We start from the raw sequence: 12,898 nt of genomic DNA, 5'->3' as shown, positions 1-12,898 counted from the left end.
CCTTTGCCAGCCTCACTCTGGACCTCTTTTTAGCACCATAACTAAAAAGAAAAGGAACTTAGAGGTCATCTCGTCCAATCCAGTCCCGTCATGGAGGAAGAGAGCCAGGCACAGGGAAGGCAGAGGACTTATACAAGGTCACACAGTAGAGCCAGGTCCCCAGGCCAGTGGTGGGGAGAGCCCAGTGCCAACCCTGTTTGCAGTGAAATGGTCTTAACCTCTTTCCAAATAAAAGCCAGCATCCTCCCAGACACAGGCCTCAACTACTTTGCAGAGCAGTGCCCTAACCCTCAGGCCTCCTGTTGGGCACCCAGTGGGCCAAGGCTCCCTGGATGGCTGGCGAGGGGCTGAGGGTGGCAGAGAGCCCATACCAGCCTCCTGGGCAAGAAGCCCAGGGCCAGCACAGAGGGGGTGCCCCAGAGAGGCCGCAGCCCAGCCAGCCCCAGGGGATGGATTTCCCAATAACAGGGTGTCGCTGCCCATTTATCACCAGGATAGCCCAGTGGGGCTCCTCTCAAAACGCTTCTCCTACCAGCCTAATTGGTGAAAGTGTTTGCATTTTCCACTCAGGTGGGGCTGCTTCCCAGCCGCTGCCTTGTGGGCAGAGGGTGCGGCCATCCAGAGGGTGGTGAGGAGGGACTGCCCCTCCCCCAGACAGGTGGGGGTCATCATCCCGTCATTCACTGCTTCGTGCCACCTGGCTGCTTGGGTAGGAACGACTGGCCACCGGGCTCCTACTCGCTTAGCGAACCCGACGCAGGCTGCTGACTGAGGCAGCTTCTCAGGCCCGTCTGGCCCGACCTCCTCGCCCACCGAGGCAGAGTTTTGTCCAGGGATCCCTGGGTTTCCCACTCGAAGTCAGCAGGGTGGAAGCAACAGAGCCCAGAGAGGCCTGGCGGTGTTACGCAGCTTGTTGGTGGCAGAGCCGGGCTGGAATGAGTCCTGGAGCCTGGTTCCCAGCCTGCAGAAGAGCTGTCCCTCTTCCCGCTGGGGCTGGTGATGGGAGAACAAGGCCTGGAAGGTGGGGTCCTTGGCAGGCTCTGAGGTCTGTTCGTGGGAGGCAGAGCCGTGACTGACTGGGGTTAGACAGGAAGGTCCCCAAGTTCAGAGGAGACTGAGTCCCCACTGGGGCCAGCCAAGTGCTCTCACCTGAGCGGAGGGACAGCGTGTGGCTGGGAACCAGGCAGGGCTCTGGCTGGAGGTCGTGGAGGGTTTCCTAGCCACGCCTTCTGCCTTCTGGAGGCTCCTACCCTGAGGATACTGTGAGTTTCCCTCTAGCTGTTTCCTTGAAACCTCAAATCCCAGCGCCAAGTGGGTGTCCCATATCCGGAGTGGGCAGTCCTGAGCCTGGAAGTTGGTCGGGGAGTGGCCGTCCTCTCCATGCTGCCTGCTCCTCTGACAGCACCTCTTGCGTGGTGCTTGGTCCTTGTGCAGGCGCCCGCCGGGGACCCCTGCTGATCCCATCCACCTCTCCCCACACCCGTTCCCCCCGACCCCCTCACAGCTGTCACTGGCTTAATACCCCTCTGTCCACAAATCACTGCGACAGGAAGACCCCTTTGTCGTCTGTCCCTCGGAGACGTGCATCTTCCCTGTGGCGACAGGGAGTCCCACATATCCCAGTGATGGCTTGGACCTCCCTTGGTGACAGGGGGGCCGGGGTCGGGCAGCGTCCGAGAGCAGCTGGGATGTGCCAGGGCCTGGAAGAGGGACTTGGCTGTGGGAAGCCCCAGGTGATCCCCTGGAGCAGCACCGTGAAGCACGACCCACCTGTGTCGTAGAGTCACAGACCCAGAATGTCAGCTGGAGGGAGTCCTTAACGATATGTTCACCTGAGGAAACTGAGGCCAAGGGGGAAGAGGTCACACGGTCTGTCAGAGGTGTGGGACCATAGGTATTCTTTGAGCACCTGCTTGGCATCAGACCCTGTGTGAGGGGGACGCTGAGATGAAGGAAATGTTGGCAGGTGCTGGTATGCGGAGTCAGGTGGACACCCGGCTGAGGACATTGTCCAGTTTAAAAGCAAAGGCGCCCTCCCCAAAGAGTGATCCTCCCCCCCACCCTCCTTCATTCTTTCATCTTCTGCCTCAAGCCCTTCGCATGCCCACCCCTCCCCGCCAGCATCTGCTGCTTCGTTTCCTCTTACTCCCCAAGTGGGATGCGAGGGTGGAGGAGAAAGCGGACTCAGATGTCACCTGCTGATGGATGGTGGTGGCCTGAGCCCCGGAGCCCGCTGGGCAGCACAAAGCCGCAAGCTGAGCCTCTCCCATCGCGCTCTGTGGGTGTCGGGACACTGTGGGAATGGGTTGCCTTTCTGGCACCACCCAGAGCCTCGAGTCTGACTGTCAGCGTGGACTCGGGGACACAGTCCCTTGCAGGATGGGATCGGGGGGTGTCCACAGCTTGTCGACACGTGTGTGTCATGCAGTAACTGTCCTGGAGTCCTGTCATGAGGCTGAGGGTGTGTGGGTCAGGGTGGTGCAGTCTTAAAAACTTGGGTCCTTAGAAAGTGAGAACCTTAAACCCACAAAAGCTATTCTTAATGTTGTATTAGACTCACGGGATCTTTAAACTGAGGGTTTTTGGGAACATCATGTGTCGGGGGCGGGATCGGGGGCAGGTTTGAACCCAGTGCTGCTGGACCCCAGAGCTGCTGCTGCTGGGCTGTGAGCCCAGGGTTTCATGGCCCCACCAGGGCTGCTAAGGGAGCGATGGGGTCCCCTCTCGCCCTGCTTCCAGTAGTGCAGCTCCATTTTACTCTATTTTATATGCTGGGGTTTCACTTAGGAAAAGCATCCCTCTGCTTAAAAATAAAGTTTTCCAGGCCCTGTGCTGTGCTGCAGCTCTGGGCCAGGACCCGCCTCAGCCTGAGAGGGTGGCTCTGGCCGGCGGGTGAACAGGCAGGCAGACCGGGCTTCCCGGGAGGGGGTGCAGGTTGCTCTGGGCCACTGGCTCCTCCCCCTCTCGCTCCTGCTGTGTTGTTGCTGCAGCCAGAGAACACTCCGGGTCTGTCGTGCCGTTGACTGGGGTGACAGTTTAATAGTAGCTTCCTGGGCTGTCATTTAAATCTGCCTGCCAGGTTAGTAGGCCGGGGCCGCCTGGCACGCCCCCTGCCCCCACCCCCGATCTTCGTTCTGCTGGCAGTGGTCGTCTTGGCAACGCCAGGGCCTGGCGAGCTCTGCAGAAGGGTAACCGTGGGGGGAGCAGCTCTTTCATCTCCCCGACCCGGGTACAAGTGGCCCAGCTGCCTTAGGGCTGGGCGGCGGGGCCAGAGCCAGGCCGCTCGGTGCTGGTCCGGGTCTGAGAGAGGAAGTGGGAACAGACGAGTCCCCTCTGTGCACAGGGCTCCAAGGTGAGGGTTTACATCTTTGCTCTCCCAGACTCTCAACTGCCCTGGGAGGGAAGGGACCTGCCCCAGGTGGCTCCGCAACAGTGTTGAGCTGGAATCACCTGTCTGTGGGTCTCTGCTCTGCCCTCAAAGAATGTTCCCTGGGGCCCACGACCTGTCTGCAGAAACCTGAGGGCAGGCAGAGCCTGCATCTCTCGCATCTCCCTGTCCCGTGTGGCCTGGTATCAATTCCCCCCTGACCCCATCCTGGGCTTGCCTCTAGACATGTCCCTGCTCTTAGGACTGGGGTCTCCCCAGTGGAGTCCCCTCAGCTTCACTTTGCCCCAAGTACTCCGGGAATGCCTTCTCCTGTTTTTCATGGCTTGGTGGAGCTGGCTCAGAGACAGAAGATTGGGTACCAGCCTCTGCTGTGTGACCATAGGCCAGTCCTTCCCCTCTCTGGGCCTCATCTTCTGATCTGAGGGGCTGGCACTACAGCAGTGTTTGGTCAAGTGTGGTTCATTGGACACTTGTTTCTTGGGAAATTAATAGACATGGCATCCAACAAAGACATTCCTTGGCTAAACAAGTTTGGGAAGTGCTGGAGGAAACAAAATCAATCTGATATCTTTACTGTAGGCGTCTCAGGGCCCATAGTAAGCCAGTGGGCATCATGAATCTCCAAGGGGAAGGTAATAAATCTTAACCCAAACATCTGGGTGGATGGTCGGTCCTGCAGCTCTCTGCCCTGCCCTCTGCCTCTCTCTTCCTCTGCCAGGGCCTGATGGTCCGTGTTCATGGACACGCCAAATCCTGAAGGAGGCCCAGGCAGCTTGGAGCCATGGGTTTTGTTGGCTGCCCTGTGCTCAGCAGGGGCGGGGTGAGTCCCTAGGTGAGCTCAGGGAAAGCCAGGTCCCTGCACTGGGCCTCTGAGGGGCAGCCTGGTGCCATGCGGGGTGAGTTGGCCCCTGGCCTAGTGGAGCTCCCAGGTCCCTTGCCACTTGCCTCCTCCCCAGCCCCAAATGGCCATTCCGCTGGCTCCTCCACACCCCATGGCCTGTTATCCCTCTCCCTGGAACACCCTTCTCTGCTCTCCTCACTCTCACAGCTTGGATGACCTCTCTTCCTTGAACACAGTCTCCTCTTCCAGGAAGCCTTCCCTGACCCCTGGGATGGTTGGGTAGCCCTTGCCTGGCTTCCTGGCCACACAGTGGGACTGGGGGTCAGAATACCTGGGCTCAAGTACAGCCCTCCCAGAGACACGTGCTGTGCCTTGGAGCAGCCCCTTCTCCCTGGGCCTGGCTTCAGCTTCTAGAACAGGAGAGCCGCAGAGGGGACTTCAAGGCCCTGGGCTCTGACAGGACGGAGCATTGTGATTGCCAAGATGAAGCCACACTGAGCAGCTCCAGCTGGCAGTCCTGGCTAATCTTTGTTTTGAAGCCTCCTGTCTGCACTGGGGCCGCAGGATGAGCATGGGTGGGGAATAACAGCATGAAGCATGCACGTTGTCTCGGGGCAGGACGCTTCTGGGGACGGGGAAGCTGGGAGGTGATGAGTGATCATAACAATTTCGCAAGATCGTAGACTCTGAGCACAGAGGGCTGAAGATTCAGTCAGCTCCACACTTCCATATCCAGATGAGGAGGCAGGCCCATGTGGCTGATGAGCCCAGTGTCACACACACAGCAGCTGGGGCTGCTGACTTCACACGCCGCAAACTTGCACCTTTCTGCTTTTCAGTTCATAAGGTCCTGGCACCATCCTTAGCCCGTTTGCTTCTTACAACAACCCTGTGTGTTGAAGCAGAGATTTTATCCCTGAATGTAGGTGAAGAGAGTGAGGCTCAGAGAAATTGTGTAACTTGCAAAAGGTCACACAGACCACAAGTGGCAGAACAGAGTTCCATCAACCGTGAGCAGTCTGATGCTTTCCTTGGCCTGCGTTCTTGTTATAATTAGCAGCTCCCCCTTCTTTTGTCCTGGATTCCCCATTCTCTCCCCCTCTGCCCTGGGGTTGGCCCCTCCCCACTGCCCTTAGGAATCCCAAGTCCTTTGTGGCAGCCCATCTGTTGCCATGGCACCAGATTATGATGTCGCAGATCCTGGATGACTGTGTACTGCTCCTGGGCTGTGGAGTACAGGGATTCACAGAGGTGGGAATTGTCCAAGGGGTGACTGGCGTGGAGGGACATAAATCCCTGGAAATAGAGAGCCACGGCCTCGAGCCCAGCTTGGGAATCACCTTGGAAGCTGGAGCCAAGGCTGCCAAGGCCAGGAGAGTGGGGGCTGGCATGGTTTGCTCTGACAGCTTCAAAAGACTGCCCTGCCCTCATCTCTTGGCGGGGCTGATGTAGCCTCTTGACAAGGGGCTGTTGGGCTCTTTACACTGCACAACCTGACACTGGGATGCTTGCTCAGATCCCTTTTTGCCTTTTGACCTTGTGTGGCAGTGCTGCCTGGGAAAGCCACCATCCTCACTTGCCCAGAGAGAGAAGGAACTTGCCCAGGGTCACCCAGAGAGGAGGTGGCCGTGCCAGGGTTCAGGCTCAGCTCTGCTTCCAAAGCCTTCCACGTGGTTACACTTCACACAGGGTCCGCCAAGGTGGTTTAGTCTAGTCCCCAGCCTGAAACTGACCATGCTGCCTCAATTTCCCCAGGGTGGTCCATTAGCAAAGCATAAGTTGTCACAGGCCCAGGTTTATTCTACCGCACATTTCTGGGCACATTCCAGGGGAGCCCTTCATGCAGGTGCCTCTGGTCTGTGGTGGATCCGCCACATTGCCTTGTCCTGCAGCCTCTGGGATCTTGTCCAACTGCATTTGCCTCTCTGGGGTCCTCATTCTTTGCCCGATAATGCTGAGGTGGCTAAGGGACTTAGTATAAAGAGTCCAAGCTTTGGAAGCTGCCACATGGACTTGAAATCCCACTTCTGCCACCTACCACCCTCACCTCTTTGAGCCTCAATTTCCTCTTGTGTAAAATGGGATTAACAACAGCTGCCAGGATTGCTATGAGGAATCACTGGGATATTGAGTGAAAGGTGCCAGGGCAGAGCAAGGGTGGAAAATGTCCAAACTGGTCATGACAGTGAAACAGGTCTGTTCCCCAAAATACCACCATGGGACATGCACCCGAGCCTGCCATTTCCTGGCCTCAGTGCTGCCCTTCAGGACAGTGATGTTGCTTGTGGCTGCTCTGGCCTCTTTACCTAGTGCCTGTCAGGACTTGGCACACTGTTGGAAGCCAAGCTGACTCCCAGGCTCCCAGGATGCCAGGGAGGAAAGGGTCCGTGGCGAGCAACTGGCTGGCCGAGGCCCAGTGATGGAGCCCCTCCATCCCCTTCTTTGTCAAGCCTGCCTTGCTCTCCTGGGGTTTGCTGGTCATGCACTCGTGCTGACAGGCTGGGCGGACTTCTCATCAGTGTGCTCAGGGCACAGACACAAGCTCACTGAGCGCTGAGCTGAAGCTTCCATGGACTTCCCACCTATTCTTGGGCTTTTCTTCCGTATCTGATGCCCCTGGGCATTTTGTTTGGAGAGCCACGGTGGGGAAGAGGGACATCTGACTGTGAGGTCCAACTGTGGCTCTGCTGCCACCTAGGTGTGACCTTGGGCATGTAACTTAACACCCTGGGGCTGAATTTCCCCACATGTCAAGTGAGGACAGAACAGGCCCTTTGTCCTGGGGTTTCCTGGTAAAGTGCCTAGCACAGAGACTGGCACACAGGATGCACTTGGAGAATGTTAGAACAGGAAAAAGAAAGCACTGGAATATATGTTTCTTTTTTGGATGCTGAGCTTCCTGTGGAAGGAGCACTCTGGTGTTCATATTAGGAAATGCCCCAGGTGCCGTGGTTCATAACTATACTTCCTTTCTGATGCATTATAAGCCGTGATTTACCAAAAGGCAGTACCACATTGGTATTTATCACCCATGTCGACCCCTCAGTGCAGGGCTCAGGGAGGGCTTTTTGGGGGTCCTGGACTGGGAGGCAAGTGAGCTCGTTCTTGTCCCTTCCTTCCTGTGTTTCCCTGACCAGCCCTTTTCTCTCTCTGGGTCTCAGGCCCCCATCTGTAGGTAGACTCTGATTCCTCTGGTTTCTTCCAGCCCTGCACAGGCAGAGATGTTCTTCTAAGGAAAGTGTGAAGAAAGCTCAGCTTAGAATGCAGATGTACTGCAAGGATTTCATTGAAAAGAAAGGCAGAAATGGAACGGATTCAGGAGGCCTAGCGTCTGTCCCCAAATCCCTGTTAGGCTGCTCAGGGGGAGAAGTCATGTGGCTCCAGAGGGGGTCAGAGGGCCTGTGGGAGGATTTACATAACCCAAGGCTGGTCACTGGGAAGGAGCTTCCCGGGGAGAGGGAGAGCCTGGCCCTGGAGGTGTGGGAGCAGAGGCTGGGCAGCTACGTTTCCGCTGGGTTCAATGCCCTGCACTGAAATCTACCCTGAGTTGGGTCCTGTGCTGAATGTGATGCAATCCCTGCACTGGGGGAGTATCAGGCCAGTGGAGCGACAGGGAGAAAAGCAAACCCTGTTGGTCCCTGTGTTCTTGTCCCAGTTCTGCTCCCAGCTGTGAGAGTCCGACCTGCTGCGTACATCCCCTATGAGGGCACAGAACACCCCATTTCCTTTGCTTCTAATTAAGACTCAAACCATAAAAACAGCAATAGCTGCTACTTACTGAGCATCTGCTGTGTGCCAGGGTCTCTGCTGCCTGATCTTCATACATTATAACTTCTTGTTACTTCTCCTTGGAGCCCTTTGTTTCTTTCTCTCCATTATATAGATAAGAAAACAGAGGCTCAGAGCTTAAGTAACATCCCCAAGGTCACACAGATAGAAAGAGGCAGAGCTGGGATTCCAACCCCCTGTGTGGCCATAAACGCCTTGGGAGCAGAGACTGATTTGGATGTCTTGCCCACAGATTCTCTTTCCCTCGCTCTGAACAAAACACACCTCATCAATCTTGCCACAAGGTGATCATTTACTTTTATGATTTATTATCACCAGCTCCCTGGTGCTTGCAGAAGGAGCCTTGACTTCAGTCTGGTTGTGGGGAGCAGGAAAGGCAGGTAAAGGGACTGAGAACCGGCTGAAGGGGCTAAGGCAGCTACTGTATATGATCAGGGAAGGCTTCCTGGAGGCTGTGACAGTGGACCTGGACTTGGGGGGAAGAGAGAGGTGTGATGGGAATGGGCATTCCCTTGATGGATGTATCCTGTCACCCTTGTTGAACTTGGAGAGCAAGGCCAGGGATTGCCCATCTCCTCCTGGTGTGGAATGAATAAGCCTTTCTCTCCTGTCCTCTCCTCTTGGTCAGGGAGGCACTCGTGGCCTCCTGGGGCCATGGGAGGTCACGTGGTCCAGCTTGCAGACCAGCACATTCTGGTCACCCCGTAGCCACCTGAGTGTATGTCCTAGAAAAGCCTCCTGTGCCCACCAGGCCCCTCACGCTCTTCTCCTTGCCCCGCAGCTAAGAAGACCTGTGCGGACAGCGACTTCACCTGTGACGACGGCCACTGCATCCGAGAGCGGTGGAAGTGCGATGGCGAGGAGGAGTGTCCCGACGGGTCCGACGAGTCCGAGGCCACTTGCAGTGAGTGTTGCCCCTAGGCTGGGGGAGGGGACCTGGCTCTGGGCTTCAGTTTCCTCATCACGTCTTCCCGGTTGGGAGGTTGGGAGGCTCGGGTGAGGTGATTTGTCATGCACAGCCTCAGACTCACTTTGTGCTGAGCCCTTGCAAGCTCCGGGCTGACAGTCCGGTGCCTCTAGTTGCTGGTTCTGGTGACCTGTTTCTGGACTTTCTTCCCAGCCCTCTGGCGGTTTGGGCCCTGCTCCTGTAGTTCCAGGAGCTAGAAACAGCCCCTTTGTGCCCTGCTGCCCAGAAGTAGCCAGAGCACATCCTCCAGGCCTCCCCTCAGCCTCCCCCACTATTTTTTTTTGAGGACTCTAATCATAATTCTAATAGTGCTAATGGCAGCTGGTGCTTATCAAGCATTCACTGTGTAGTGGGCAGTGTGCTAAGCACGGTGTATGCTTTCATTCATCTTATTCCCACAGCGGCCTCATGAGGCAGGTACTGTCACTTTCTGACTTTTGCAGAGGTGGACACTGAGGCTCAGAGAGGTTGAGTGACTTGCCCAAGGCCACGCAGCCGGAACTTTGAGGCCCCAGCTCTGTCCTCTGCTCTGGGCCGGCTGATGGCAGCGAAGACAGCCAGGGGCGAGGCGAGGGCCAGAGCGGAGCCCCAGGCCCACCTCCCATACTCAGGCTTTGTCTCTCCACGATTTCTTTTCCAGGACCTAATCCTCAAAGCAAACTTACACCCGCCAGGTCATTCCGTGACATTTGTTAAATTAAAGAGGAGATGAGACGGGGGCAGGGAAGGACCCGGTGGTCCCGGAGGCAGAGCTTCAGCAGAATGAGCCTGAGACAAAAGGCTGGGGTGGGGGCCGCACGTGGAGGACAGGGGGCGGGGCAGGGGGGACCTGGTTGGGGGTGGGGGGGCTGGCAGGGACCTGCGAGTCACAGTCCCAGATCTTCCTTAAGGGTCACAGTCACCCCAGAGGCAGAGGTGGGGACAATGGAGGCCAGCGTCCCATCTAGGGCTGCGGCTGGTGATAACTGGGTTTCCTTGTCTCCTAGCAACAGAGCTACCAGTCTCCGTGGGAGAGAAAGAGAAAAGGACAGAGAAAGGGAGAGCAGGAGCCATCCCCGCCCGAGACAGGGCACCCCCTCGTTTCCTTGCACAGCTGCCCTGCCTTCCCCAGACTTGCTGCAGGCCCTGTTCTTCCCTCACCCCACCAAGTAGCCAAAGCTGGTGCAGTCCCAGGTGTCTGGGCCCAAGGGCAGCCCAGTGCTTTGTCCTGAGCTTCGCTTTGGGAGGAACAAAGCCCAGCCACGCCCACTTGTGACTCATCCTCCTGGCAACCTTGGGGAGGGGGGGGTGGATCTGTTTAGAGAGAAAGAAACTGAGGCTGGGACAGGTTCAGCCACTTGCCCAAGGCTGCCCGGCTAATATAGGGCAGAGCTGTGTGCAGCCCAGAGTGTGTGTTTGGGCAGGGGGCTGTGGCCACCATGGCAATCAGCTCCGTCATCCAGACCCCGTGCCTGCGGTTTCCCTGGACACTGGAGGTGGGAGGGGAGGGGCAGCACCATCAGGGTCGTTACCGGGGTCTGTCCTGCTGCCTGAGAGCTGGGCTCCCCCTCCTCCCCAGGTCTCTGTCTCTTTGCACTGATGCTCCTTTTCATCTCCCTCCTGCCCAGCCCTGCACTGTCAGGCTGCCTCCCTTCCCTGCTTGCCCCTCCTCACCCTCCCTCTTGCCGGCTCTCTCTCTGCTGACCTGCCCACATTTCCCTCTGTCTTCCTCCCTCTCGTCTGTCCCAGCACTTGCTGCCTTCCCATCCTCTGGGCTGTGCGGGTGCCCTCGGGCCTCACGCCTCCTGCCTCCCAGGCCTGCTTTGTGTTCAGCTGTAGAGCACGGTTACTCTGACTTTTGAGTAATTGGAGGCTTAGGGAAGCTGAGGGCCCTGCTTCCTAGACACACAGGTGGTTCATGGCTGGTCTGCCTTCCAGGACAAAAGGCAGGCTCCGCAGTGTCTCTGAGGCTTGACAGGGGGCTCCGTGGGAGCTGCCACCAAGGCCACAACCTGGGAGTCGGCGGCCCAGCTCTCCTCTGGGCTCTCCCAGTGATTCACTGTGAGGTCCTGCATACTTTCCCGCCCCTCCCTGGGCCCTAGTTTCTAGCAGTCCAGAATTCCAAAGACTGTGATTCTAAGACTCCTGGACTCTTAGGATTCTGAGGCCTTCTTTCTCCCTTGCCTGTACCCAGCTGGGGCACAAGGCCCAGGAATCCACTTTCCATGCACAGTTACATTGGTCACAGGTGGGCAAGGTCTGTAAGTGGGGAGGGCTGCCTGGGGGAGGGCAGCCAGAGTGGGTCCTTGAGGGTCAGGCAGAATTTGCAGGAGCAGGACCTGGTAACAGGCTTGCTCACAGCCTCAGGACCTGGTAACAGGCTTGCTCACAGACTCCTGACCAAGTGAGAACCCAGCAGCCAATTCACAGCCCATTTAATTGGCGTTGTCATAGCAACCTCCACAGCCTACCAGGTTCCTGGGGACTGTGCCAGCTTCCAGGATAGAGCCCCCTGCCCACCTGCAAAGAAAGATTATAGGCAGTAGTAAAGGGTAGTGGGTTTGATGTCTGATATATTTGGGTTTAGGTCCTTTAACCTGTGAGACCTCAGGCAAATTGTCCAATCTCCCTGAGCCTCAGTTCATTTGTCTGCAAAATGGGGTAATGGTACCTACCTTATGGGGGGTTATGAGGATCAAATGAAAAATATGCACACAAAGTGTCAGTGCTGGAGCAAATGGCAGTGTTATTTTATGATTATGTTTTGACTGTAGGCCCGCTCCCCAATTTAAAGCCTTAGAATAGTCTGAGTGAGAGGGGTTTGCATGGAAGGGAAAGGGATTTGGGAGCAGGTCCCCCTTCTTGTGTTCCCCCATTATGTCATCTGCCCCTAGCTGCCTGGGGTTTCTCCCAGCTCTGTTTCCTTCTGGTTCTGGATTCTGTGTCTATCAAATTGAGCCTGGAGTCCCAGTGGGAAAGCCCGGACATGTGCCTAATGAAAGTAGCATTTCAGCTCTAAATATAGCTCACTTGACTGAGGCCGTTTGTGATCCACCTTCAGGCATCTGTTGGGAGGGGCACGGGATGGGGGTGGGGAGGTTAGTTCAAGGTGAATGAGTTACAATTCTGGGTGCTGCTTATTGAAAATGAGGTTTTATTCATGCATCTTAGAGCCTTCCCATCTGAAAGGGGGACCTCACAGATTAACCAAGCGCACCTTCCTATCAGACACCAGAGATTTTCTGAGATCCCAGCAAGTTAGAGGCCAACCCAGCTGACCCTGTGAGAAGAAGCTTGGTGTAACTGCCCCCTTCTGCACAGTGGGACGTCCCATGTCGTGCTTCCTGGGGCAGCAGCTAGACCCTGTACTTCCCACTGCCTGAGCCTCTGTCCCCTCGGAGCTGGCAGTCCCCGTGTGGAGGTTGTCTGTCCCTATGCCTCTCGTGACCTGACAATGCAGATGTGCTTGCTCAATAAGTAGCTGTCAAGCACTTTCATTCTTTTATTCAACAGACATTTCCCTTTTTGTTAATTTGTGAACTTATAAATTAGAGAAAGTACCATTGGATTTGGATTTCTGGTGCAGGCTTCTCTGGGAATTTATAAATGCCTCCGGCCACTCCAGGGTGCAGTTGCAGGCCCTTGGTGACTTGGAGGATTCCTGATGTCTGAGAGACAGTGGGGTTTGTCACTCCTGCCTCGGAGAACCTGGGGTTACTTGGACAGCAGGCCAGAGGGTTCCCTTGCGGCATCTGTTTCTGAGAGAGAGAGAGAGAGAGAGAAGGAGGGAGGGAGAGAGAGAGGGCAAGAGAGGACAAGAGGTGGAGAGAGGGAGAGGTGTTCAGTTCAGGGGTGGACGCTGCGTCCTGGCAGGCCATGTGGACTCTAATAATGTGTAATGTGCATCCCCAGGGGTGAGACCAGGGCCCTCCCA

The 12,898-nt window shown here is 56.5% G+C and overlaps 1 protein-coding gene across 12 annotated transcripts in view; it reads left to right on the top strand.

The window, feature by feature from the left end:
- Positions 1-12,898, top strand: part of LRP8 (LDL receptor related protein 8) — an 81,064-nt gene that overhangs the window by 28,173 nt on the left and 39,993 nt on the right. For all 12 annotated transcript variants that reach the window (XM_059922804.1, XM_059922767.1, XM_059922795.1 and 9 more), the window contains exon 3: positions 8,800-8,922. In XM_059922804.1, coding sequence (XP_059778787.1) covers positions 8,800-8,922 — 123 coding nt within the window. The remainder of the gene's footprint in view (positions 1-8,799; positions 8,923-12,898) is intronic.

The sequence above is a fragment of the Balaenoptera ricei genome, chromosome 1 (genome assembly GCF_028023285.1).
Source record: "Balaenoptera ricei isolate mBalRic1 chromosome 1, mBalRic1.hap2, whole genome shotgun sequence".
Lineage (NCBI taxonomy): Eukaryota > Metazoa > Chordata > Mammalia > Artiodactyla > Balaenopteridae > Balaenoptera > Balaenoptera ricei.
The sequence above is the reverse complement of the archived record's forward strand: the minus strand, read 5'-3'. Positions and strand labels throughout refer to the sequence as shown.